This window comes from Sceloporus occidentalis, unplaced genomic scaffold, assembly GCF_023333645.1.
Source record: "Sceloporus occidentalis isolate IW3139 unplaced genomic scaffold, rSceOcc1.0.p SCAF_222, whole genome shotgun sequence".
NCBI classification, from domain to species: Eukaryota; Metazoa; Chordata; class Lepidosauria; order Squamata; family Phrynosomatidae; genus Sceloporus; species Sceloporus occidentalis.
Genome location: NW_028317202.1, coordinates 384639 through 409594, shown reverse-complemented (window position 1 = coordinate 409594; position 24956 = coordinate 384639). Strand labels below are relative to the sequence as shown.

The following is a 24956-nucleotide window of genomic DNA, read 5'->3' as shown; positions in this document are numbered from 1 at the left end:
AGGAGAGAAGAAAAAAGGTACAGAGCGGGAGAAGGGAGGAAGTGTGAGAATATAAGACATCATGGGAAACACATGCACATTCAGATAACAGTTGTTAGACATGTCAGATGTATACATTCAATAGACAAACCACATTGGAGCCTATGGAAAGAGAACAATTCTGGTGCAGTCACCATAGCAATAAATGTAATGTTCTTTGCACCATGGCTTTAGTTTACCCATAACCCCTGTGGTATATTTAAGTTAGAGCACTACATGACAGAACCCTTTAGTTAGCAGTCCACGTCGATGGCACTTACTCTGATTCAGAGGACTCCCTGCCAGTGGTGCCTGTCCTGATGCTCATAGGGATGGGAGTGACTCCATTAAGCTGCTCTTGGAGGCTAGGCTTGGCTCTGGGTCCCTGTGATAAAGGAGGAGGCCCCAGTTCATTATGGATCCGGTTAATGGCAGAACGATGTTTCTTTTTCAGGATTCCTACAAACATAAGTAAGACCTAAGTATCAAGCGTAACTATGGCTAATCACAGAACATTGTGGGTTTTTTTGTAATACATAATGATTAAACATGTCAATCATCGCTATATTCTTTATCAAGCTTAATATGCACAATGTTGAGGTTATTGCAACCCCTGACATAAAGAAGGCTGCACGTTAGACAATTCTTAGCCAAATACACTAGAAAACTGTGCAATACCGTATTTGCTTGATTATAATCCCCCCCCAAGATTTGAATATTACCGTATTTGCTCGATTATAAGACAAGGTTTTTTTCAGAGCAAATGCTCTGAAAAATACCCCTCGTCTTATAATCGGGGTCATCTTATAATCAGACCTCAAAGTCTGACTATGAGACGACTAAGATCCAGATCCCCCGAGTGCTCTGTGAAATGCCTTTTAACCCCCTTAATGCCACTCTGCCTCCAGAAATGCCTTTTTAACCCTCTATACGCCACTCTGCTCTCCTGAAATGCCTTAAACCTCCCTATATGCCACACTTCCCCATAATATGCCTTTTAACCCTCTGAGTGGCATATAGGGTTAAAAGGCATATCATGGGGCACAGTGGCATAGGGTTAAAAGGCATATCATGGGGCACAGTGGCATATAGGGGGTATAAGGCATTTCTGGGGCAGATGTGCATAACTGGGGGGCAGGTTGGAAAATATAAGGAAATAAAACCAAAATATTTTTCTCAATCATAGCTTTTATTAAAAAAATAGTTTAGATGAATTAACATTTACTGGTAAAACTTTTTTCCTATAGGGTCGTCTTATATTCAGGCTTTTTCTTTTTTTTCCTAAATTAATATTCAGATTTGGGGGGGTCGTCTTATAATCGAGCAAATACGGTAATTTAGGGAAAAAGCCTGAATATAAGACTACCCTATAAGAAAAGTTTTACTAGTACATATTCATTCACATGTAAACATTTTTCATAGTTGCATTTTTACTTTATTTCTTTCTATTTGCCAACCTGCCCCCAGTTACGCACATCTGCCCCCCAGATATGCCTTACACCCCCTAATATGCCAATTTGCCATCAGATATGCCTCTTGACCCCCTGGGTCTTAGTCTTGTAGTCAGACCTCTATTTAAGGTCTCAGAAGACGGCCGCGAATATAAGACGATGGTTATTTTTCAGGACATTTGCTATGGAAAAAACCTTGTTTAATAATCGAGCAAATACTGTAATAAATAAAAAAAGGAACATCCAATGCATTCAGACAGTAAATAAGCAGATAGCAGTAACCTTAAACATGCATAGTGATCTTTTATATGTAGGTAACATGTATTTACACAAGTGAAATTGTGGCACTGTTTTATCTTCAAGTGACTTAAGTCAGAAGTCTTATTTAGTTTGTATTTGTGATATCTGGGCAATTATTGGGGAGGATTTATGAGCCATTACTAGGTTTTGTTTGGCAACCCATAAGATCAAATGTTCAGAAAACTATTTCTATGTGTGCTTATAGCTAACATTTATAAAGGCCCTGATGAAAATGTTAAAATGATATAATACTATCATAATTTAGATTTTATATAAGAAAAAAAAACAGGACAGTGCTTATATTTTGAGCTCTCTTGTGTTTTACCATTTTAGATACATTGCAAGTAGAAATTCTCACCTTTCTGTGGTGGGCCCCCTGTCCTCTTAGGTGAGGGAACCGTGGGCTCTACTACATGGAGATCTCCATTCGCTAATGTCCCTTGAGAGGCAACGTTATCCACTGGAGTGAAGAAACACAGAACAGCTATTTCATTACCTGCAAAGATCAATGCGCTTTCCTATAACATGTTGAGCACTAGATGCCTCTTACCAGTACCTTTAGGTGGGATTTGTAGCGGTTTCTCATTATTGAGGCTGCTAAGCCCATTCCAGCAGGGAACCCCAGGACCATCAACTTCATCCTCGCTGTCAGAGGAATGACTGGAGGCAAAGGAGCAGCTGTGATCATCCTCCATTGACAGATCGCTGTCATCCGAGTCAGAGTCTGTGGAAGAAGTACAGGACTTTAAGCGACAGTACATGACTTAAATAGTGACTGTGGTAATGCATATAAGATGCCTTGTCGTCCTAGTAAGGTCTCCACCGACAATACTAAGAAGAGAAATTACACAGTTCAGGTGTTTCATAAAGACACTTCTATATATTTGAGGGGGCAGTAGAATTGTGGTTTACCCACCACTGGGGTTTTTGTTTTTTTTTTGCACTTCACTACATTCGGTAGCTACTTAAAGGACAACTGTAGTGAAAGAAAAACAATTCTATAAAAATTCCACTATTCATTGTTATGCCTGTGCCAGTAACAAAAATGGCTGCCATACCTAAAAAAAATACCTTTCCTATATCCTTTCCTGCAAAATGACATTTATCAAGTTCAAGCATTTTACTTATCCTTCCTGCTTTTGATCCAAAAGAAGGCAAACAGAACCCTAATAAAGCTATTTCTCCTTGGATCAAGAAGCTCTAAAATAGTAATGTTTATTCCATGATTTATAGCCCTGTATGTCCTGCTTTTGTAAAAAGAATTACTGTCCAGACCCTTCTTGAAGGCATCTATTGTATTTGATAGAACCACTTTATTTTGGCAGTGAATTCCATACCTTTATTGCCCTTACTTGTAAACAATCCCTTCCTTTACTCACTCTTACAGTCTCAGAGGATGACCTCTTGTTCATTGTCACTGGAGAGCTCTTTATAAAATGTTAGAATATCCCCTCTAAAATATATATCGTTTAAGGGATTTTTCTCACTTAAGTTGTTCTTTAATGAGCTACATGTCTTTTTATAACACAAATAGCAGCACAGAGAATCGTGCAGCTGCAACTCAACATGGGGAAGGCTCCAGCACCACGAAAGTTTCTGATCTCCTTTTATTTTCACACACAAAACAGACCCTGCAACTTACAGCGAAGAGTGTACAAACAAAAACAAAAAACAGTGGATAGCAGTTCTGTTGATAAAAGCGGTCAGAGGAGAATGGCTAGATGGAAAAGCCACCAATACTCAGGGTGCATAAGGTCTCTGAACACAGCTGAATGTATATTTAGTAGAGTATACATAGTATAGTATACTGGTTTATACAGAAATATTATTTATTAATAGAGCTATTTTATAGACTCAAATCAGTCTGATTATTTTTTTACCAGTTGCTGTGCAGGCACGTGCCCATAAAATGACATAATTCCCTCTGTCATATTTTTGGTGCCATAGCAGTGACACAATTGATGTAAAGGAACAAAAAACAATCTTGGCTATGGGTTTATTGACAGTATTTAAGTAAAGGAAATTGCAATTTATAGCAGGATGGAACGGCATGAAACTGATGGAGGAAGTTAAACCAAGCATGAAGGGTAAAATGCTGCTGATTAGGTTACCTTCATGCTGGTCCTTTGCTTCTAGGTACATGCCATTGGGATCATCTAATTCTGCTAAGGACTGACCAGGCTTGAGTCCAGCTTCATCTCTAGGGGTAAAAAAAAATAAAAAAAATACATAAAGCGGTCATGTGATGGAAAAATAATCCCAATAAAGTACCTTTACCTAGTATATATATATATATATATATATATATATATATATATACACACATACTGAGCAAGGGAAATAAAGTAAGTTAATGAGAGCCTCTTTTTGGGAGCTTTAAGTGTTAACAAACAATTATGTTAAGAAGTTTGTTTCAAATCAGTGAAGGTGCACTGTGTGATGTGGAGGGTAAAGAGGACTTTATTCTTATGTGTCACTTGCCTCATTGATATATTTTAAAGAACAAAAAAATACCATTTCCAAACCAACCATTTCACAAACTAATCTTATGTGTTCTACTAACTTGAGTGTCAATAGAAAATAGACACAAAAACGTCCTATGTTGTCCATGTCCTGAATCTCTCACCTGAGCAGAAATGGTAGGTAGCTGTGACTTCTCCCTGAGTGCAGGGAGCCTGTGGATGAACCAAATGGCATATGATAGAGGCGGCCATCCAGGTAAGTGTTTCCAGGATGTGACTGCAGAGAACAACACATAAAAGGCTCATTCCAGAACGAAAAAAAAAAGGTCTTGTGTATTGGTGTCACTATCACAAAAACCATGATATGCAGCAGATTAGAAGCCCACTTCCTACCCCATCAATCAACAGGACTCCAGTCTGAAGATAAAGGGAAATGATTTCCATAATGTGTTTCTTAGTATATTGTACAAGATGGCATAAACAAACTCCAAAGGGCTGCAACGCTGAGGGTGCATTTAACCCCTTAAGGGGCGGTCCCTAAACCCATTGAAAACAATGCATTTTGAGCCTGTACATACACAGGCTTTGTCATTAAGGGGATAACCAACTCCCAAACAGGCAGTGTGTGCCTCAAATCAGCCTCAGGAAGCCAGGTGCCAAAGCTGCACAATGCTCCCGCCAACACCATAAATCAAAACAATTAAACCTCGCAACTTGCAATGGCTTCCAAAAGCGTTTAATAAAAGTGCCAACAGAAACAGTTACATGGAAATGGCTCCAACAACAAAAGCTTCACACATTTCACTCCATCACTGATTAATCATAAGCTATTGTCCAAGAAGGACTCCATCAATCTTTTTAGCTTAGAATCCTAAAAAAACCAGGGAGCCTCAGATCTTGCCTTTGATATTACCGAAGATACACAGGGATCACGACACATGCAAGCTCATTATTTGGGACATCCATGTCAGTATACACATTTAATTGCAGCTACACACACTTCACTACACTACATCTAGTTCCAATATAGAAAAAACAATCTGAAGAGGGTGATACACATAAGCATAGACACGAGTGCGTGTTGCTCACCGAAATCAGTGTGGATTTTGTGGTAACACTGGGTTCGTGTTTCTTGCTCACAGTCTGCTTCAGGGCTTTGTGCACATCTCGACTGAGTATAACGCTGATAAGGAAGATGAGGGGGCCCTGTTGCATGAAAATTAAAATGAAAGTTACATCTCAAATCCCTGATACTATTGCTATCCAAAGCATAAGGCTGATTAATCATCCTACGTTACCTGTGCACAGACAACCCCCGCATAGAGATAGTGCAGAAGCAGCAGGTCACTGTTAACAGAGAGGAGGGCAAGAAGCCAGCATACACTGACCAGGAGCAGCAAGAAGATAGAACTACGGAGACCAGACCTGTGTAGTAAAAACAAAAAGTATATGACCATCAGTCATTTCACATAGATAGATTTGATAAGCCCTCAGAGCTCAATATACAGAACCTGGATACATAAAAATAGTCTAAATTATGACAAGGCATTTGAGATAGATGATATATACATATACATACACACACTATATGGACAAAAATATTGGAACACACGTCCGTAGCGCTGTACAATGGGTCAGTTGCTCTCGGTTTGGCTCTGCAGACCTTCATTAGTGAAAGCTACCATAAAGAGGCAGAGAGTTGTCATCCCGGTTATAGAGTAAAAAAAAACACACACACACACACACACACACACACATTTTATTAATTAGTGAAACTTTAGGTCAATGATTATTGATCTGTGAAACTGAATAATGTGACATTTGTTTTTACACTTTTTCGATTTATATAAAATTCCAAAAGAAGCCTCTAATTATCATAAAAATATATACAATGGGGGGTAAACTAAATGAGTTGGTGTAAGATCACAGTGGAACAAAGACATTGCATTGGAACTTTCCAAGGGATTTAATGCGATAAGCTATACTTACCCTATTCCCTTCTTGTGGAATCCCTCCCTTTTTACTGCACACAAAACCCGGCCAGAGAGAATACACAGGAACAGACCAGTCTGAAACAGATATACAGTTTAATCAAGCTTAACTTAAAACAAATCAACAAGTCATGTACTAGAGGAACCCTCAGACCCTTCCATAAGATGCTGCAAGTTTGTATTAAGCAGTGGGAGCTGCATCAAAGGGAAAGCAGTGATATTACGTCTCCCTTTTGTAATAATAGATTCTTAGCTCGAAATGTGATTTATATCACTTAAAGAGAACTTGTCACATTATAGTAGGTTATGTGTGTAATGTGATATGGTGAGAAGCTAAATGCATTTATATTACAAAATAAGGACATCTGATTCACCTTCAAGATTTTAGATTCATTCATTTAGTCATCTATTTGATTAGCATAGTTATAGTCTCCTCACACTGAATAACTAAGCCACCTTGTGAAAAAATTATTTTTTCAAATTGAGCATAAAATACAGTGCTGTGTACATCTCATTTACTTTTATCTAATAAACTTCCTAACCAACGACCCTATGCTTTCTGGCCACCAAAGCAAACATACCGTATTGGCTCGAATATAGGCCGCACTTTCCCCCCCCACTTTAAGTCTTTAAAGTGGGGGTGCGGCCTATATTCGGGGTCTAGCGCCCGACGCCCGGGACATGCAGTTCCGGGCAGCAGGGTAAGGATACAGATCCCCTGCAGCGGTGAAGGGGACCTGTATCCTACTCTCTGATACGCTCAGACAGCCTCCCCTGCCAGCACTTTCAATGGGGGGAGTGCCGGCACGGGAGGTTGTCTAAGAGCATCGCGCAGACGTTCACCGGCAACGGCGATGTGTGTAAACAGCCCCCGCTGCCGGCACATCTGCACGACGTGCTTTCCCACGGGGGGAGTCCCGGCAAGGGAGATTGTTAAAGCACATCATGCAGACGTGCCAGCAGCGAGAGGTTGTCAACGCTTGCATCGCCGCAGCCGGTGAACGTCTGCGCGATGTACGCTAACAATCTTCCTTGCCGGCACTTCCCACGGCGGAAGTGCCAGCACCGGAAGTTGAATACGCGTATTGCGTAGCTGTCCCCCGCCGGCCCTGCAAGACCCCGGGGAGTCTGCACCGGTAAGTCTAGGGGGGTGAACCTCTTGGGGGCAGAGTGACAGCATATCTCAGGGGGGGGATAGAGTGGCAGCATATCTCGGGGGGGGGCACATCTCGGGGGCTTAGTTTTTTACTAAGACATTTTTTTCTTTAAAAAAGCACCTAATTTTTAGGGTGCGGCCTATATTCGGGTGCAGCCTATATCCGAGCCAATGCGGTATATATATTATTTTTTTTGTGCAAATAAATCTATGTAAGGCCCTTAACTATGTTCCAACACATACAAATCAATGCCTGTGGGGTGTTGTCCAACATCATTACTGCTTTCCAGTAGTGGCACCTAATCTTGGAATGGGTTAACAATGAAATGGCTGCATGAACAATTTATGTAAAAACAAATACATATGGGGTGGCTCCGAAATCTGGGAACGTTATTAAGGCTACAAGTCTCAGCACATTACATTTGACAACCACACGGTTTGGAAATAGTGGTGCATAAATCCCAGGTATAGGAGAGGTTTCCAAAATCAGGAAAATGACTATAATATAGTTCGTGGTTATATCCCCCATTTGCACCTATAGTATAGTAGGTAAGACTGTGGATTTTCTTTTTCTGCCCTGTTATTTTAGTTTTGTTAATCATAACAGTACATATATTATACTGGGAAAATCAAGGTTGAAGAAAGATAGCAAAAGTATTAGAGATTGTTTTCTTCCTTAAAAAAGGAACGTGGTTCTTAGTAGGTCAATGTTACTTTATTACCGAGATTACAAAAGCAGCAGGTCCTCCAAAGCTCCATATGAGGGTGTCCGATACAGACAGCCAGCAGAAATCTGGGTTCCCATAGCCCTCAGGATCCAATCCAACTGCCAAACCTACAGAAAAGTGATATCAAATAGACAATGTATAGTCAAATTTGGACAGTGAGTGGATCATCTCTAAATATATAAACACACTCCCTGTACTAATGTAATCAAACATATATTACCACTTTGAGTAAATATAGAAAATATATGTTTAAATTAGGTTTCTAGAGTAAGACAACATGATGAAATGAGAAGAGGGCCTACAGTAAAAGACAATTTGGGAATGTCAAAAGGAAGTGAAATACACAAGCGTTCTCTCCAGTGGGCTTACACTTCTGTTTCCCCAACGTAAATCAAATCTACTATCACACAGAAATAGTCTCATCAAAGTTAGTGGCATTGGATATAATAAAAATAACTCACCTGTAATAAAGGCTGGGACACCCCAGCCCAGTGCATAGTAAAATCTCATGGGGCCAGTGTTGACATCCCGCACTTCACTTAGCCTACGGTAAATGTGCAGAACCTCAAGGAAAACCCAGGAAAAGCAGCAAAGAGAGAGGAAGTGCAGGAGGATAGCGATGATCGTGCAGGTGAACTGAGACAAGCAAATGAAAGAGGCAGGGGTCATCAGTGGAAGCTTGCAAGCTCATTGGATATTGTAAATAGCGGGGGGAAATATCAAAGGGTAATACAAAACTGGATTAATAATCATTAAGAAAATAAAACATTTGGCTACGGTCTATTCTAAGTACAGTGTTAGCTAATCATACAGATTATGACAGGGGGACACTTGGCTCAGTTATTGGAGTTGCTTCCCTAACCCCTTTCCACATTGACTTTTTTCGGCGTTGCTTCCCAAATGCCCTCGTGAAGTAGTCAGTAAGGATCATCCTAATCACCCCATAGATACATGGGCACACTAATGTTTTTATGCAGGTCTTACAAGAAGTTTGTTATTCTGTGCATGTGCAACAATGTTTTCACAAAGTTATAATAAAATGCATGCATAATATATAAATACAAAAGCCAGTAGACAAAATCCAATAGAAATATTTACTAAATATGTAGTATCAGCATTTAATAACCTTGCTCATTACCAGAAATAGCTGCCTCGCAAACACTAAATAGATATTTAAATTCTCAAGACATACCTGCATATCTGCTTGGTTGATCCCAAGCAGGAAACTGAGCTGAGAAAGGAAAAGGGCAAGCAGAAGATTCCTGCGGATGCTGTGCTGGTTACAACGTAGACTGCGTGGGATACACAGGAAGAGCATTGAAAGCAACAGAAAGCCAAGTGTCACTCCTAGGCACGAGTATGTAATTACACGCAAAGGTAGGATCTCTCCATTCTTGGTGGCAAAAGAGGAAAGAGAATGGGTGTAAGAGAGAGCCAAAGTCATTGATATCAACCATACACAAATGTGGATGTAGACCAAGGGTCACACTAACACAGAGATCATCAGATGAACAGTATACTCCCACCATTGGTTATCTGATCTTATATATATATATATATATATATATATATATATATATATATATATATATATATATATATACATACATACATACATACATATATATATATATATATATATATATATATATATACATATATATATATATACATATACATACACACACACACACATACATACATACATACATACATATTCCTACTTAAAAAAGAAAAAAAAGAAATGTACTTTGATAAGTGCTTGAGCCCTGGTCTCGACTCCCAAATTCATTAATGACATGTATTTAGCTCTGAGATAGAGTCAATGTTCTTTCATGCACTACAACATGGCACTCTCAATATTTACAAAAGTATAAAATCTGTCGGTTTCAAAAACTATGTGAAATTTCCAATTTAGTCAGGCCAATAATATGGCCTTAGAAGAGTAAAATCAGCTCCTGCAAAATGACAGCGTCATTCAGGTTAAACGATCTTCTAACATATGTTTATCACTTCCATGAGTCTAGAAGTCAGAGGAGCTGAAAGGAACACAGAGTTCTCTGGAAAGCAGCTGCAGCTCCGTGCTTGTTGGTGTTAATATTTACCCCCCCCCCCTTCAAAAAATTTGGGATTTCTATTGCCCCTTTTCACCTCTCTTCGAGACATGTCCATTAAAACGGCAAAGCTGGTCATGTGATGGCACTGGCAGCTGATATGAGTTTCGTTCCGAAAAACCAATTCACAGCCACGGGCTGACCAACCGCCTCCTGGTGTGGGTAATCTAAAGGGTTGAGAGAAGGACAAAAGGAATCCATGATACATCAGGGAAAACTCAATCAATAAAATAATTCTGAGACAGGAAAAAGCAGTGACACTTCATAAAAATTAAAGATTATAAGAATGTGTCATCAGATAAAATACAGACAACATAAATGAAACTTACTGAAGAGTGTGGTTCCAGTGCACACAGATGGGTTTAGATCGTTCCTGGGTTTCTCTCAGACGGAACTGCACTGTAATGGGTTGATGGAGGGCCCCACCATCTGCCTCGTGGATGTTAATACTCACTACAGGAGAGTTTATTACAGGGCGTTTAGGGACCCTGAGAAAGAAGCGAAATGCCAAAGAAAATTGACTCACTCTTGTAAGACACAAAATGAAAAACAAATGCCACGTCCATCCAGTATGAAAAATAATTCCTTATAAATTATAAAAAAATATTCAGCGGCAGAAAAATTAGGAAAGGGGAAAAAAACACTTTTCTTTGCCTGACAGCACCTTAAATGATTTTTTGGTAGGGATGGGCATAGCAAATTTTGGTTTTAAAATTGCTGTGGTCTATGAAAGGGGAGGGACCTCGTGGGAAATAAAGTTATAAATAATATTAGCAAAAAGGAGGAAAAAATATAAAAAGTGGGAAGTCTGAAAGATTGTTTATGTCGTAGGTACCTAAGGCTCCTCTTATCCGGATCCCATCGCTCAGGCAGCAGTGTCCCCAGGGTGTGGTAGATTATGACTGACACCACAGCCTGGGCATCTCTTTGCACCCCATCTCCCCGGGGTTCATTCTCTCGCTTTTTTCTGCTGAGTTCAGATGAGGACTCCAAGGGTTTACTAGCAAGAGATGCTGTAAAAGTGACATAATCAGTAACTCCATTGTTTCTATTGTTAGATATACATGGCGGACCAGAGTTAGCAAAAAAAATAATAGCTGGTAGAAAACACTACAGAATAAAAAGAACATTTTGTATAGCTTAAATAACGTATCTTAAATTACAGACAATACCAAATCTTAATTCTTAGATCCATTTATCTTTTTTTGTAATCAAGTTGTACATGAAAGCTGCCATTGTGCTGTACAGCCATATGTATTAAAAAGACTGCCTCACCCTAAGGCTTTTGCAATATCCAGCAGTAAAATAGTACATGTGCAGCTAAAACAATGCTGATTTATAGGTTTATAGCACAGCAGCACTTACACTATACATGCAGAATGTACCCAAGTTCCGTTCATTTGGAAGGATATTTATTGATTTAAATCAGGTCTTTGACAGCACAACATAAATCTTCTTGCACATCTTACCATGTGTGTCATCCAGCATGAAATGTGGCTGTGGAAGGATTACTGCTGTATCTTGGTCACTTGGCTTCACACCACGCAACGTTTCATAGCGTGGCAACACCGCACCGGCAAAATTCAATTGATCTAATCTCGTCACGGACACAACTGGTGGAGAATAGCAGAAATAGGCAAGTTTATAACTGAAGATCGGTGATTTTACAGCAGATGAAAAGGATATTTTTTTCACTCACCGATGTTAGGAGTAATGATAGTAAAAGGGTTGAGGTAGGTATGTTTCATATTGCGGGCCAGGGTACCCACATATGTTTCGTAGTGTCGCAGCAGCAGGGCCGTGCCACCCTCTGACATTTGGATACTCTCCCATACTTGTTTTGTGCCAAGATCAAGAAGATGGCTGCCAGCTTTTACCACATTCTGGAAAGAAAGCCAAAGTCAGTAGCAGACTATGAAGGCAAAGATAAGGGAAGGACACACAAAAGGGAAGTCATGAGGTCTCTCCCCAATCCCAAAAATACCACGTCACAAAGCAGTGTAACTAGCAGTCTGTCAGAGATCCTCCCACTATTAAGGTTATAGTCTATAAAAGATGGCGATTATCACCTCTGTGAAGTGGATGTCCTGAGTTGCTGCCAAGCTGAAGCCGCTCTCTTGACTCTGTTTCTGTAGAATAGTACTCAGCAACTTGTAAGACACCTGCACGTCGCTGCCCAAGAAAGTTCCTGCTCCCTGGGTAGCATTTAAAAGATCTTGCGCACCTTTTTGCGCAACTGTAGGGCTCATTAACGAAATGTTTCTGCTTAGTGAATCCAGCTGGAAAGAAACATAAATGGTACAAATGGAGCAGTAGGATTTAAAACGACATATAGTTATATTAAAGGGTATAGAGTTTGAGTAGGAATTTGTTTAGCACAAAGTTATTCTCTGTAATTACATACCAGGCCTTTCAATGGTAGAAAAGGGTGGGAAGTACAGTTTGACAGGTTCGGAGGTAACCACCCTCTGTGTTCATCACAATGACGGATAGCCGTTCCTGAGTAAAAAGGCAACCAGGAGTCAATATAAACAAATTAAAATGCACCCACTTCAATTTCAGGGTAATTTTCATGAGACATTTACCCACTGATCCCCTAGGACATGATACAGCAGCTGGTAGGCCAAAGCGTGTCCTAGGCCACCAGATCTCAGCTTCTACAGCTCGGGGGCAGCTATCGTAGTTCACTGTTAAAGAAGATAAAAAAAAACAAGACAATCAAAACCTAGCACCAGCTATAAAACCACCACTACCACTCAGCAAACAGTTTGACTGATCCCCCCTGCTTCATCTGATCGCACCTTCACATCCATTTGACGTGACCTCGGCAAACGGGTTATCACAACGATCACAGCGTCGTCCGATGACCCCTGGTTTACAGGGGCACTCTCCTGTGACAGGATCGCATGTCCGACTTAGGGAACCAGTGGAATAACAATCACAAAGCCAGCAAGACAAACCAGCAGGAGGACGGTAATGATTATCCTGAAAGAAAGAGGGAGATTAACAATAAGAATTTTAAATAAGAACATATAAATACTAGCCTCCATAGCTCAAATACTTAGATACATTAATATATTTCAGGAGCTCTGGCCTCACCTTGGAGGTCTTTTTCTCAGCTCTCTCCCAACAAAAAATATTTTCCATTGGTTTTAATCGCCAAGCCTCCTAATTTTGTACTATCTCTACTTTTTAGTTCACATAATTTTCTGTAAATCTTTTGATCTTCAAGGACTCTCTCTTGCATGGTTTGGTGCATAAAGCAGAAGGGTACCAATATCCAAATACACATCAAAATGTCAGCCAGGTAATTACAGACCTGTGAGCCTGACATCCGTGGTGGGGAAATGATTTAAAATAATGTGGTTTTATTTGTATTTTGCTAAAGCATTTCATAAAGTTCCTCAAGTTATTTTACAAATTACAAAAAGTGACAGGCTTAGACAATATTTTTTTAGCACCTGGATTAAAAACAGACCTTCGCGTTCAAAGAGGACTTTTACATTACAGGACACCTGTGATGTCCCTTACTGAATAAATGTACCCATACAAAGTATATATTTCTTTCAGGGCAAATACAACTTTCTTTTGAAATTCATATTCATAAATGTAAGATATGGTTTTATATAAATAAAATCTAAAAAAAAAATGCAAAAAAAATGAAAATAATAATAATAAATCACAGTTTTACATGTATATTAATTATATACAGCTAGAGCCAATGAGAATAAATATCTGAACTATATTAAATTGCCCTGATTTGAAAAAATCATTTTCATCTATTTTGTCCGTTGTAAAGCAAACATTACAAGTTGCACATCACTTTTTTTCTTCAAATTTAGCATTAGTAGATAGCAAAGCCATTCCAAAAAACTGAGAAGATGGCAACCCAGGGACTTTCACAAGGGATATAACTGTTATAACATAAGGACAAGTTTAGTTATAGCTTGTTGATCCAGTGAGGCATCAGATTGCCATTTGGGAGTCAAGAAGCATGTTTCCCTTTTTGGGGCACAATTACTTCAAGTGTTTGTTTTTTACTTCTTGTTTTAGATCAACAGCAAGGTTGAACTATGTAATGTAAAGTGGTCCCAAATACCCATTTGCCATTTTCCTTGTTCTCTTACCTTACAACGACACTCTCCTGTAGTTTTGTTACAGTCCGTATCAAAGCCCTTGCTAGCGTCGCAATTGCATGGTCCACAGACAGGGTGACCCCACCATCCACGGGCACATGGCTGATCCAGCCTGCGTGATGGAGTATTTAAAGTGAAACAGTACGCTTAAAGTGGTTCCATCTACATACAGTTCTCATTCTTATAGCCTTTGTTTTTATTCCTTGTGACCTTCTATTAAAGGGTAACTTAGAACTACATCGGCATCATATCTCCTTTAGACTGATAAGTAATTTAGGCTTTGCCAACCCTTTTTACCAAAAACATTACTAATTCTTTTCATTAAGCCTTTATGCAGTGACAAAATCAAGGAATGAACAGACAACTTAATGTTATTTCAATATGCACCCCCCCTTACTTTTATGAGGCAATGTATGTGGAAGACAACATTTACATGGACAGGGGATAAAAGAGTTAATCACTCAAAGCCCTCATTGTCTTTCTATTTCATATAACGTTCATAGTATGTATCACAGAAACATTCCAATTTGTTGCTATATATATATAAATAATGGAACAATGGTGTGTGCACTGGAGGAGCAGCAAATGACTTTCATTTACCTGTTTTCACAGTATGGCCCATAGTAGCCTGAAGAACACTCACAAAGGTATCCACGAGGGAAACTGCTACCCCGAACACACGTAGACTGATGCTGACACGGGTTTAGTTCACAGACACCCGTACAGTTGTCACCATAAAACCCTACAAAGTATAGAGCAGATGCATGAAAATCAATACTAATGTCACATTTCCCAAATAAAGAGAAAAGGATAGAAACGTTACCTTGGTGACATGCACAGGAGAAGCTGTCCCAGTCATCCCGGCAGTAGCTGTGCACCGGACATGGATTGGAGTCACAGGGATCCGGAAAGCTGCAGCCCGGGTCTACATTCATACGCTCTGCAGAGGCTATGGAGAGTGATGAGCCTGATGGACCGCCCACCTGCACACCCTAAAGAAGAAAAAAACCACAACAAAAAACAAAGAGAAAATTAACAGAGGACAAAAACACATGGCTATATTTAACCTCAGAAAGCAGGAAAAAATCAAAGTAAAAACATACAAAAATCTATAAACTTTTTGTTTTACAATACTCACCTGTATACAGCCACGGAATCCCTGAAAAACTGTGCCTTCAGCACCAACCTCACCCCCAACGCTTAGTTTACTCAACAGGACACCTATTAGGTCATTGGGAAAATAACCTTTGACCTTAGAAAAAGAGATATTAGATATTAGTTATTTATTGTACGACTGTTCTTCTGTACACTCAAATTAATGAACCTTGTAAAACAAATATATGTGCTATATTAGAAAAATCTTGCACCCAGACAGAAGTCTTAAAACAAGTGTTCTTTTCAGGACAAGACTATAACCCTCCTATAAATAATATTTGTGTTGTTAAGGGCCATTCTTAACCATTTTTTTACAATTAAAACAACTCCTCGGCCCTAGGTAAATCATACTTTACGGAGTGAGGCAAGTTTGAAGAAATCTCCTCTCTAACTATACGAGACAAGCTTTTCATACTCAACGGGGTTGGCTCTTCATATTGAAAATGTCACTGCCCTGCAAACTCACGTTTAACTGCCGTCGGGACTGTTCAAGCAAAACTGATGTTTGGTAGCTATTCAACTTATTTTCTATTCTAATTTCTATTTTAAAATATTGATCAGTGCTACATTGTGTACTGTTTCTCATACCTGTTCCTGTCCATAGTCTGTGCTAAGGATAATGATATGCTTATCAGAGATAGCAGGGTCCTTCTGAACTTCTACGGATATGTGATGCCAAACACCATCATTCAGCTTCAGATGTTCCAGACGTAAGCTGGAGAGTAGCCTGGCAGAGTCATGCATAGAAAGGACAGGCGAACCTTCACTCATCTATGAAACAAAGAACAAAGAAGTGGTAAAATTAAGCACATCAAAGCATAAAAATATTCTCTCCATTCTCTCCTTAGACCCCACTTGAACTCTCCAGCAAGCCAGAGGCGGCTGGTTGTAAGTATGCGAATATATGTCCAGTGATATTGTGTCATTGGATGTTTTTATTATTTTCTATTCTAGAATCATGGAATTAAAGAACTGATCGTGATGAACTTGTGTGATCCAGGATTTTTGTGGATAAAGAAACATTTATTTGCATTCATTTGAAGGGTTAAATATACTACACTATTATTGTTTATTTGTTTTATGCTTTACATGTATTTGCAAAAAAAATTTAAAAAATCCACATTAAAATTGCAGAATTTCCCCCAAATGCATTTTCCCCACCCTCAGATCAATGCCCCGCAGGAGATACTTTTAGCCAAATGCTCCCTGCATGCGATGTACTCCTGTCAGAGCAAGTGATGGCTCCACTGAACTGGGCTGTTTGGACCCCAGTGCATTTGTCTAAATCCTTTCCATTGATTTCAACGGGAGCACTTGCCTGCCAGCGACTGGCTGCTTAAACTGTCAATCAGTAGGATACTCCAGCTGATTTGATTAGAAGTACTGTACTGCTACTGATTGACAGCTCAAGCAGCTAATCAGTGGAGAAGGAAAGAAGATTTTGTAGAATATAAGTGTTCCTTTTATTTTTTTTTCGTTTTGAAAGCATGCATATTAAAGTACTCACAGAGTACTTTAAAATGCATTCTTCTATAGTAGGGGTGTCAGGGACATTAGACTTATCTCCTTAAGGACATAAATATACTACTGCGCATACAGTTACAAGAATAGTGTGACATACCTGAAGCGTCACTACATATCTTTGCTCGTCTACAGATGTTAGTAAAATGGCATTGGATTGTCGAGTACGAAACATGAGGCTTATATGCCATGGCACAGAAATAGGCAATGTGAGGCTTTCCCAAAATACCAAACCATCACCCAGGAAACGGAATGGAGACCACATCTCTGTAAAAAAATAAATACATAAAAGATATAGTGTATAGCAACAGGTGGGGGTGGGGGGGAGTGGGGTTAGAAGCACCGGCGGAAGTGGAGGGCAGAAGCGGAGGTTGTCTGTTCGCATTGCGCAGACGCCCACGGGCTGCCAGAGAGGAGGATCCAGGTCCCCTTCAGTGCTGCGGAGGATGCATGCAGAAAACCTCAGCTACTTCCCTTCACTTCCGCTGGGGCTTCTATGATGGAGCACCAGCGTTACATGAACTTCCGGTGCTCAGTCATAGAACCTCTAGCGAAAGTGCCGGCCAGCAACAGAGGTTCACCGGATGCACCCACTAGACACCAGGGAGTATGTGGGGGGCAGAGTGGTGTATTAGGGGGCAGAGTGGCATATAGGAAGGTATATGGCATATCTGGGGGGTGGAGTGGCAAGGAACTTCAAAGTGAACTTTTTTTTTTTTTACCCTTAGTACTTGGTCAAATGCCTATCCAATGCATATTTAAATTCCCTTACTTTGCTAGACCACTCTTGCAGTAAGAGAGTGTAAGGCAATCTTTTCTTAGAAACATTAATAGAGCCACAGTGTTTGTATGTGGGGCTCCTGTATCCTTGGTAGCACTAGAACATTGACTGTGAGCCAACCAACAATAAACAAAAACGTATGTTGCTATAAATACATTTTCTCAATTATATATGGGATGTATTCCATAATACATATAGTGTCAGAGCCAAGTGTGCTCCTTCAGAGTGTAAAACGCAATTTGCAGGTACATTAAACATATGTGTGTGGGTTGTCGCATAAATATCAAAAGGTGCATGATAAGGGTGCAGTAACAAAATGTGTGGGCTGCGATTACAAAAGTAATGTTTGTTGCTTGATGTGGGTGGAATGCTTAAGATGCAATTTAAAGGATAATTGGGAGTCCTGACTAAATCAAAACTTCAGGCTCTTCACAATATGGCCTTACCTTGCTCACAGTCCTTGCCTCCATAGCCCAAAGCACACTCACATGAATAGCCATCCCAGCGGTTTACACATGTTCCGCCATGTTGGCACTTCCCTCCTTCACACTGGTTCTTCTTGGCAGGGCAACCTGTCGGTGTGATGTAAATGTTAAACTGGTAAACGCAAAATAAAAACTTCTGTTTCCCAATGTTTTCATGACATTTTCCTTGTGTTTTCTCTACTGTGCATTTGCACTGTGTTTATAATATACCTGGTATAGTGCCATTGTTTGCTATATATTCCTCAAGGTCCATGGCCTTGTTATCAATCACCAGGTCTTTCATACAGCCCACAAAGTATCTGTGTGTCACCGGAAATCCTTCAGGGAGATTAGGAATGCCTCCCAACAACAGAGGACCAGTAAGATCCAAGGACCTGAGACAGCAAAATGTTGAAAAGATACTTTAAAAAAAAGCAAGAAAGTCATAGTTTTTAGCTAGGTCTTCTTTTTTGGCTTTTTCCCCCTTTACATTCTATGTGACATGTGGATAAAGGTATAGGATTGTACCTAGTCTTTACTCCATCTCTCAATCTGCTGCAAACATAGTAATTTACTTTTTTTGCCACCCTGTTTTATTATTAGCCTTTGCATCAGGGACGTATCCTGACTTAAGGTGACAGGTCCAGGAGGGGGGGGGCAAAAGGCCTGCTGTACAATGGGCAGATTACAAGGGAGATCTTTAATCTTCCCCGACTGGCCTATTTACACAGACTTCATTAAAGACACGGTATGGTGGGATATGATGTCATTTATTGTACTTGGGACACCAACCACGACAAAGCAAAGCAGTGATGTATTTACCTTACCAAATACATCACTGTTTTGCATGTTGTCTTTTTCTGAGAACATTTCTCCTCCTGCTTGTCACCTCCCCATCATGTGTCTTTCATTGGTAATGTCTTCATTCCACTGATGTCACTATTCCAAAAACTGTATCTTCTCCCGCTTCCAGCCTTGCCACTATTCTATTTTTTATTTTTTAACTCTTTGGCACACTCACTTCTTGGTCCCAGACTGCATTCCCTGTGCTGTGCAGGAGTAGTTTCCCACGATGGCTCCAAATCGTAGTGACACTGTTGTATCACAATCATCAACTGCTACCACGGCCACTTTTTGTTCTGAGGGCCCTTGCAGCTCCCCAAATTTACCCACAATTGGCTGAAAGAAACAACATGCAATCAAAACCCACAAATATGCACATGCTAATTGAGTACATGCACGCAGATCACTGAATGCTCCTCAAGCACACACACTGTTGCTACAAACTTCACCTTAACTTTTTTTAAACTTTACAATCTTACCTTATTATAGTAGTGCAGGTGGACAGTGTGCCATTGTCCATCACTCACTCCACCAGGAACATATGGTGACACTGTGGTGGTATATTCACCTAAAAGAAAGGAATGTATTACATTTATTAATAAATTGATGTTTTGAGAACAGGCATTTAAGCATAAAAGTAAGGGGCATCATATTACAGGTTATATTACACAACCATTATATATATGTACATAACTCTGAGATGAATTACATTACAAAATCATTAAATTAAGTTGTATGTAGACTTAAAGGATCAAATGGCTCTTAGCTGTGATTACATTCTGTGGGTCCCACTTTAATTAGGAATGCAGTATGGTGTGGGAAGCTGCACACAATAATGTGTTTCAGCAGATTACCCGAGAAGCAATTTTCTAATTAACCGGAAGTCATAAAATGTCCTTCTGCTCCAGTCCTACATATTATGGAGCTTTCCAGCAGTGGAGACAGACACATCTTCCTCGGCAGTGCAGGACTCTGTTGCATTATTCACTTGTAGGTGAACATTATTGTCTATTTGTTTTCGGTGGTTTCCAGCACCTTTTGCTTCCAATTTGTTAGGGAGCATTATAAGAAAAAAAGAAGGAATCGGGCGTAAAAGATCTTACTCTTTACACTAGAGTTAATGAACTTAATTATAGGAGAAGTTGGGACTGCGTATTTTCTGGTAAATTATAAATTAGTTTATACCTAGAAAAAAAAGTCAAAATAACTTTTAGATACCCAACAGAAAAAAAAAGAAACCTCTGAAGTCTTGAAAGCTGTTGTGACACAATACTTTCCTTTATAACCGCTGCTCCTCTAAAATGTGTCACAAACTTCTTTATTGTATCTTCTTTAGAAGTCAATATATCAAATTTGTAACTAAATTTTACTTGTCAACTAAAACGGATATGTTATTTAATGCATATGACAAAAGCCCATTCCTGCCTCAAACAGCGAATCAGTGGTAATAATTGTCTGACCACATAGGAGGAGTGGTGGCGATGACAGGGACTGTGAACTTTATTATTTACCAAGTCCAAATAATTACTCCTATTAGATCTGAGTTTAAGTGGATATATATATATATATATATATATATATATATATAAATAAATAAAACCGTGTAAGACAATTTATTTATGCGGGAGGTGCAACATAATTTTTAGGAAAATTAAGACAAGCAGTGTCTTTCTTGGAGACAATTAATGCATATGTTTAGACATAAAACCAGCATATGCTATTGTTTTTGATGATTGAATGATCGACTTTCATTCATTGAATAGTTCATAATTTAGATGAGGGAGAGGTACGGTACCTGCAGAGAAAGTCAGCTGGACCTGTTCATCTGTCACTTCTAGGACAATGAAGTCATGCTTCCCATTAAACCTTCCATTGTACAGCAGGAGGCCGTTCTGTTCCCGAGTGGCAAAGCTAAATTGACAGAAGGAAATTAATATTCAACAGTGTTACTTTGCAAAGAAATAGTTTGTCTTGTAAATGTTATGGCATGCCACATAGCCGTGTTTCTCACAATGTGATGCTGTTAGGGGTTGGGTCACATCTGGTTAAGCTCGCAAGAGCAGGGCCCTCTTCTCCTTTGCACCAGTTTGTTTCTGTATGTGTTATTGTATGTGTTTGTTTCTAAATTGTTCTTCTGCCTGTAACAGTGCTGCCGAATCTGTTGGCACTTTATAAATGAATTTAATAGGAATTGATGTTTTACCTGTTTAATTGCGTACCAAAAATTGAGTACAAAAAAAAAAAAACAATACGAAGGCTAGCAGCAAATGGATTCCAGAGGCAGCATTGTCTGAATATTACAGCATTCTTGCCATATATTTGTGAAACCCAAACCCCATTATATATATATATATATATATATATATATATATATATATATATATATATATGTATGTATATGTATATAGCAGATTGCTTAGGTATGAGTGGTTCTGTGTCAACCTGCACAAAGAAAAATACACAATAGGTGGATGCTCGTAATATGCAAACTATTGTTATTGATATTGTTGTGATTTAGTTCATCCTCTTACTTTCATCTTATGAGAGCTGAAAGAATTCTATATAAACCCTGAAGGATGCTGACCTCTGACCTCCTCACCCTTTGTCAACCTCACGGACTAATTAGCACCTGTCACTGCCCTGGCCTGGGGCCATCTGTGATTCCACTCCACCCTCTCCCACTATGACTAATGAGGCTAAACAAAAAGGGGATGGGGGCAGCAAAAAAAGAGAAAGGGGGAAACAAAGTCTGGTGGGGGGGGATACAACAGTGAGAGAAAGTGGAACACAAGTTAAAAAATAAGGGAGACACATGGAGAAAGAAACACACATTATGGCAGTCATCTAAGAATCAGCTTATTAGTGCCCTGCATTTATCAAACAGGTTCCCTGTTATTATAACTTCAATCTTATTTGTCTCTTTGTCTCTGTTTCCAGTCCATCATAAGACATTGCTTGTACTAAATAAATAAATTTCAACCCGTTTGTGACAGGGGTATTCCCCCAACATAAAAGAATGGAGTTTTTCCTATTTGAACCATACTATGCATGATTTCTGATATGTATAGAAAGATCATTAAGTATGAATAAAAATATAAAAAAATATAAAAATATATAGATGTCTTTAAGTGCAGAGGATTTCATTCACAGGTTAAGTGCCGCTGCTGGAGAAAAAATGTTTAGCAACACCCCCTGAGTACAGCAGCAAGGTTTGTTTTTTTTAATTTACATTAAAAACAAATATTTTTCACGGTTTAAACACTTTTCTGACAGCAAATCCCTTTGGGATGGTTATAAACTTTAGAAATGACTATTGTAACCTGTTGGTACTTCTTCTGGTGTTATGGTTGAATCTCTGGGATTTGTTTATTTATTAATGCATTTTACCATCCTAGTTTGATCACCACTACGTTTGATCCCAGTGATCAGCAAGGAGGGCTCTATAGACTCTATAGACGGCTGATCACGAGCCATGGGAGAAAAGGAGGGGGTCATCAGAGAGACCAGCGGAGACCCTCTAGGGACTCATGTAGTTGAGTGCTTCCAGTGGTGTCAGTAAAGACAACAGCGGTAGAGGATACCCAAACCTCCTTTTAAGCATTCGGTGTTACTTAAGTGTAAGCGGTACTTGCACTGAGAACCATTACACTTCATCTATCAGCATGGAGCCTTGCAATGCTACCAGGGGAGACTGCAGGTTGTCTGATCTCTTGGTGATACTGTCAGATATTTTATGATAGAAAACATGTATTCCACATATTCTGTATTTTACATGAAAACAAAATGGAGTCAGAGCCATTTTATTTTACTTAATCATATAGTGATTATTTCTTTTTGTCCTTGTTCTCTCTATAATTGAGAACAAAGAAGTATTCATGTATATAGATGTTTCAGTAAGTATGATACAATTAATGTTATCTTCCATGAGAAAGTTAAGGAGTAGACGCTGCATATCCTTGGGAACGTAAATTCGTATGGGGGATACATGGTAAGTCTACCAAGTCCTGAGTTACTATCTAGGCGGTAACACCTAGCGATAAGGGTGACCAAGGATAAATTCCAAACATATATGTAATGGTTTTAAGTTAATTCTTAGACCAGAGCGTCTCTCACAGGTAAAGTAAGAAATTACAACGGTGTAAATATGAGTAGAAATTCTAATTATAATGGGTAAAACCCACCGTTATGATTGGAGAATTCCAATCAAAAGGTGGAGGCTATGATAATAAGCCCTGTCTTTAAAAGCTTATGTCTTTAATAAAAAAAGGGGGGACCTTTAAAAAAGAAAAAAAAGAGATCGCACCCTGGAACGGACAGACCCTGACGGATTTATTCACCAAATTTTCCCCAGAGACTTGGAATCTTAAGATTCTGGCACCATATTTCACTCTTGGAGTTACTTTGAGTTATAACCTATATAACTGGTAGACAGTTATATTTTTTCCACTTAATTTCTTGCCACTGAACCTGGATTAATTTCTACAAGGACCGGTGGGATAACAGCAACAAGTGGTGGTAATTATAATTGTTTTATTATTCTGAATAGAGATGAATTTTGTCTTCTTCGTATAGAATTCCCTGTTTCTGGGAAGTACTATATTGCATTATTGTATATGACGGCTTGTGAGACTGCAGCTTATAACCCGTGATAATAACAATAATGAAAAGGTATTTTTACCTATAGATGAAGTTTGACATTATTTGCATCTATTAGGAACTTCACTAATACTCTTAGACACAATTATATTATTTTTAATTTGTTATATTAGTTGAACTAATATTAGAGAGATAGTGATATCTTTATTACTGCCCTGATTATTATCAATTTTTGGTTGCTGAGTGGGATGGAAATTAATTGTGTGTTACTTATAAAGTAGTAACTTATATTGATAACTATCGATAATATACTGTATTTGAATTGATTCATTTTGACATGTTTTAAGAATTTTGTGTTTTATATCATGCACTGTGTGACCCATATATAGATTTGATAAATTGTATTCACAATAAATAATATTTTTGATTGATTATCTTCGTGATATCTATCTAATTTGAATTATAATTTTCGGCGATCTGAAAGAATTTAGGATCGGAGATAAAATATAGGGTATCTCCTTAAATTAATATTGTGGATGTGGTACTACAATATTTGGTAGCGTCGTTATTTTGCGTATGTGATAAAATATTGGTTTTGCCTATTTTGTCTCATTAATATCCCTAACATAATTGGAGGCACCGCTGAGATATTTCACGTAAAATAATAATTCAAATTATTGATATACGGTAGTTGTTGTTATTTTCGGTTGTTTCACATAGTATATTTCTGGTACGGTGTATTGCATACTGATCAGTGCATAAAACATGTCTGTGTCCAGCAAGTCGAGTGCTGCTTCTGATGAAGATGTTTTGATGTCTAAAGCACAAATGCTGGTACATGTTAATAACATTAAACAGGATATTATGAGAGGTTATCATAAAAATATGAAAGCCAAAGAGAATTATGGAGAGTGGCTCCAATCCCTTAAGGATGAAGTACAAATGACCCTAACAAATGAATGGTCTGAAGGATCACCTTTGGTTGGACATTTGAATGCTATTGTTCAAACATCAGATTTGAAGGAGCGAGAAGGGTTAATCTTTTCATCCTGGCCCTACTTCTTTGTATTGGCTTCTCGGTTGTTGCGAGATCGTGAAACTAGAGAAAAAGAAGTGTCTAGTCTCCAGAAAGAAGTGTCTAGTCTCCAGAAAGAGGTGAATGCTTCTAAAGCAGCCCTGGATCAGTCAAATGATACTCAGGCAGAGTACAAACAGTTGAGACTAAAGTTTGATGATTTAA

At 38.9% G+C, this 24956-nt stretch overlaps 1 protein-coding gene across 1 annotated transcript in view; it reads right to left on the bottom strand.

Annotated features, from left to right (window-relative positions):
- Positions 1-295: 295 nt before the first annotated feature.
- LOC149276976 (cadherin EGF LAG seven-pass G-type receptor 2-like) overlaps positions 296-24956 on the bottom strand; it is a 51317-nt gene continuing 26656 nt past the window's right edge. Inside the window, exons 5-35 of the mRNA XM_089503193.1 lie at positions 20916-21031; positions 19600-19688; positions 19299-19456; positions 18509-18672; positions 18260-18385; positions 17133-17299; positions 16100-16282; positions 15495-15608; positions 15180-15348; positions 14957-15098; positions 14348-14468; positions 13022-13205; positions 12806-12907; positions 12625-12719; positions 12290-12499; positions 11920-12103; positions 11681-11833; positions 11056-11233; positions 10550-10708; positions 10258-10387; positions 9299-9499; positions 8568-8742; positions 8101-8213; positions 6221-6300; positions 5530-5656; positions 5321-5437; positions 4396-4532; positions 3881-3969; positions 2320-2493; positions 2128-2229; positions 296-477 (exon numbers count right to left, since the gene is read on the bottom strand). Coding sequence (XP_089359319.1) covers positions 296-477; positions 2128-2229; positions 2320-2493; positions 3881-3969; positions 4396-4532; positions 5321-5437; positions 5530-5656; positions 6221-6300; positions 8101-8213; positions 8568-8742; positions 9299-9499; positions 10258-10387; positions 10550-10708; positions 11056-11233; positions 11681-11833; positions 11920-12103; positions 12290-12499; positions 12625-12719; positions 12806-12907; positions 13022-13205; positions 14348-14468; positions 14957-15098; positions 15180-15348; positions 15495-15608; positions 16100-16282; positions 17133-17299; positions 18260-18385; positions 18509-18672; positions 19299-19456; positions 19600-19688; positions 20916-21031 — 4441 coding nt within the window. The remainder of the gene's footprint in view (positions 478-2127; positions 2230-2319; positions 2494-3880; positions 3970-4395; positions 4533-5320; positions 5438-5529; positions 5657-6220; positions 6301-8100; positions 8214-8567; positions 8743-9298; positions 9500-10257; positions 10388-10549; positions 10709-11055; positions 11234-11680; positions 11834-11919; positions 12104-12289; positions 12500-12624; positions 12720-12805; positions 12908-13021; positions 13206-14347; positions 14469-14956; positions 15099-15179; positions 15349-15494; positions 15609-16099; positions 16283-17132; positions 17300-18259; positions 18386-18508; positions 18673-19298; positions 19457-19599; positions 19689-20915; positions 21032-24956) is intronic.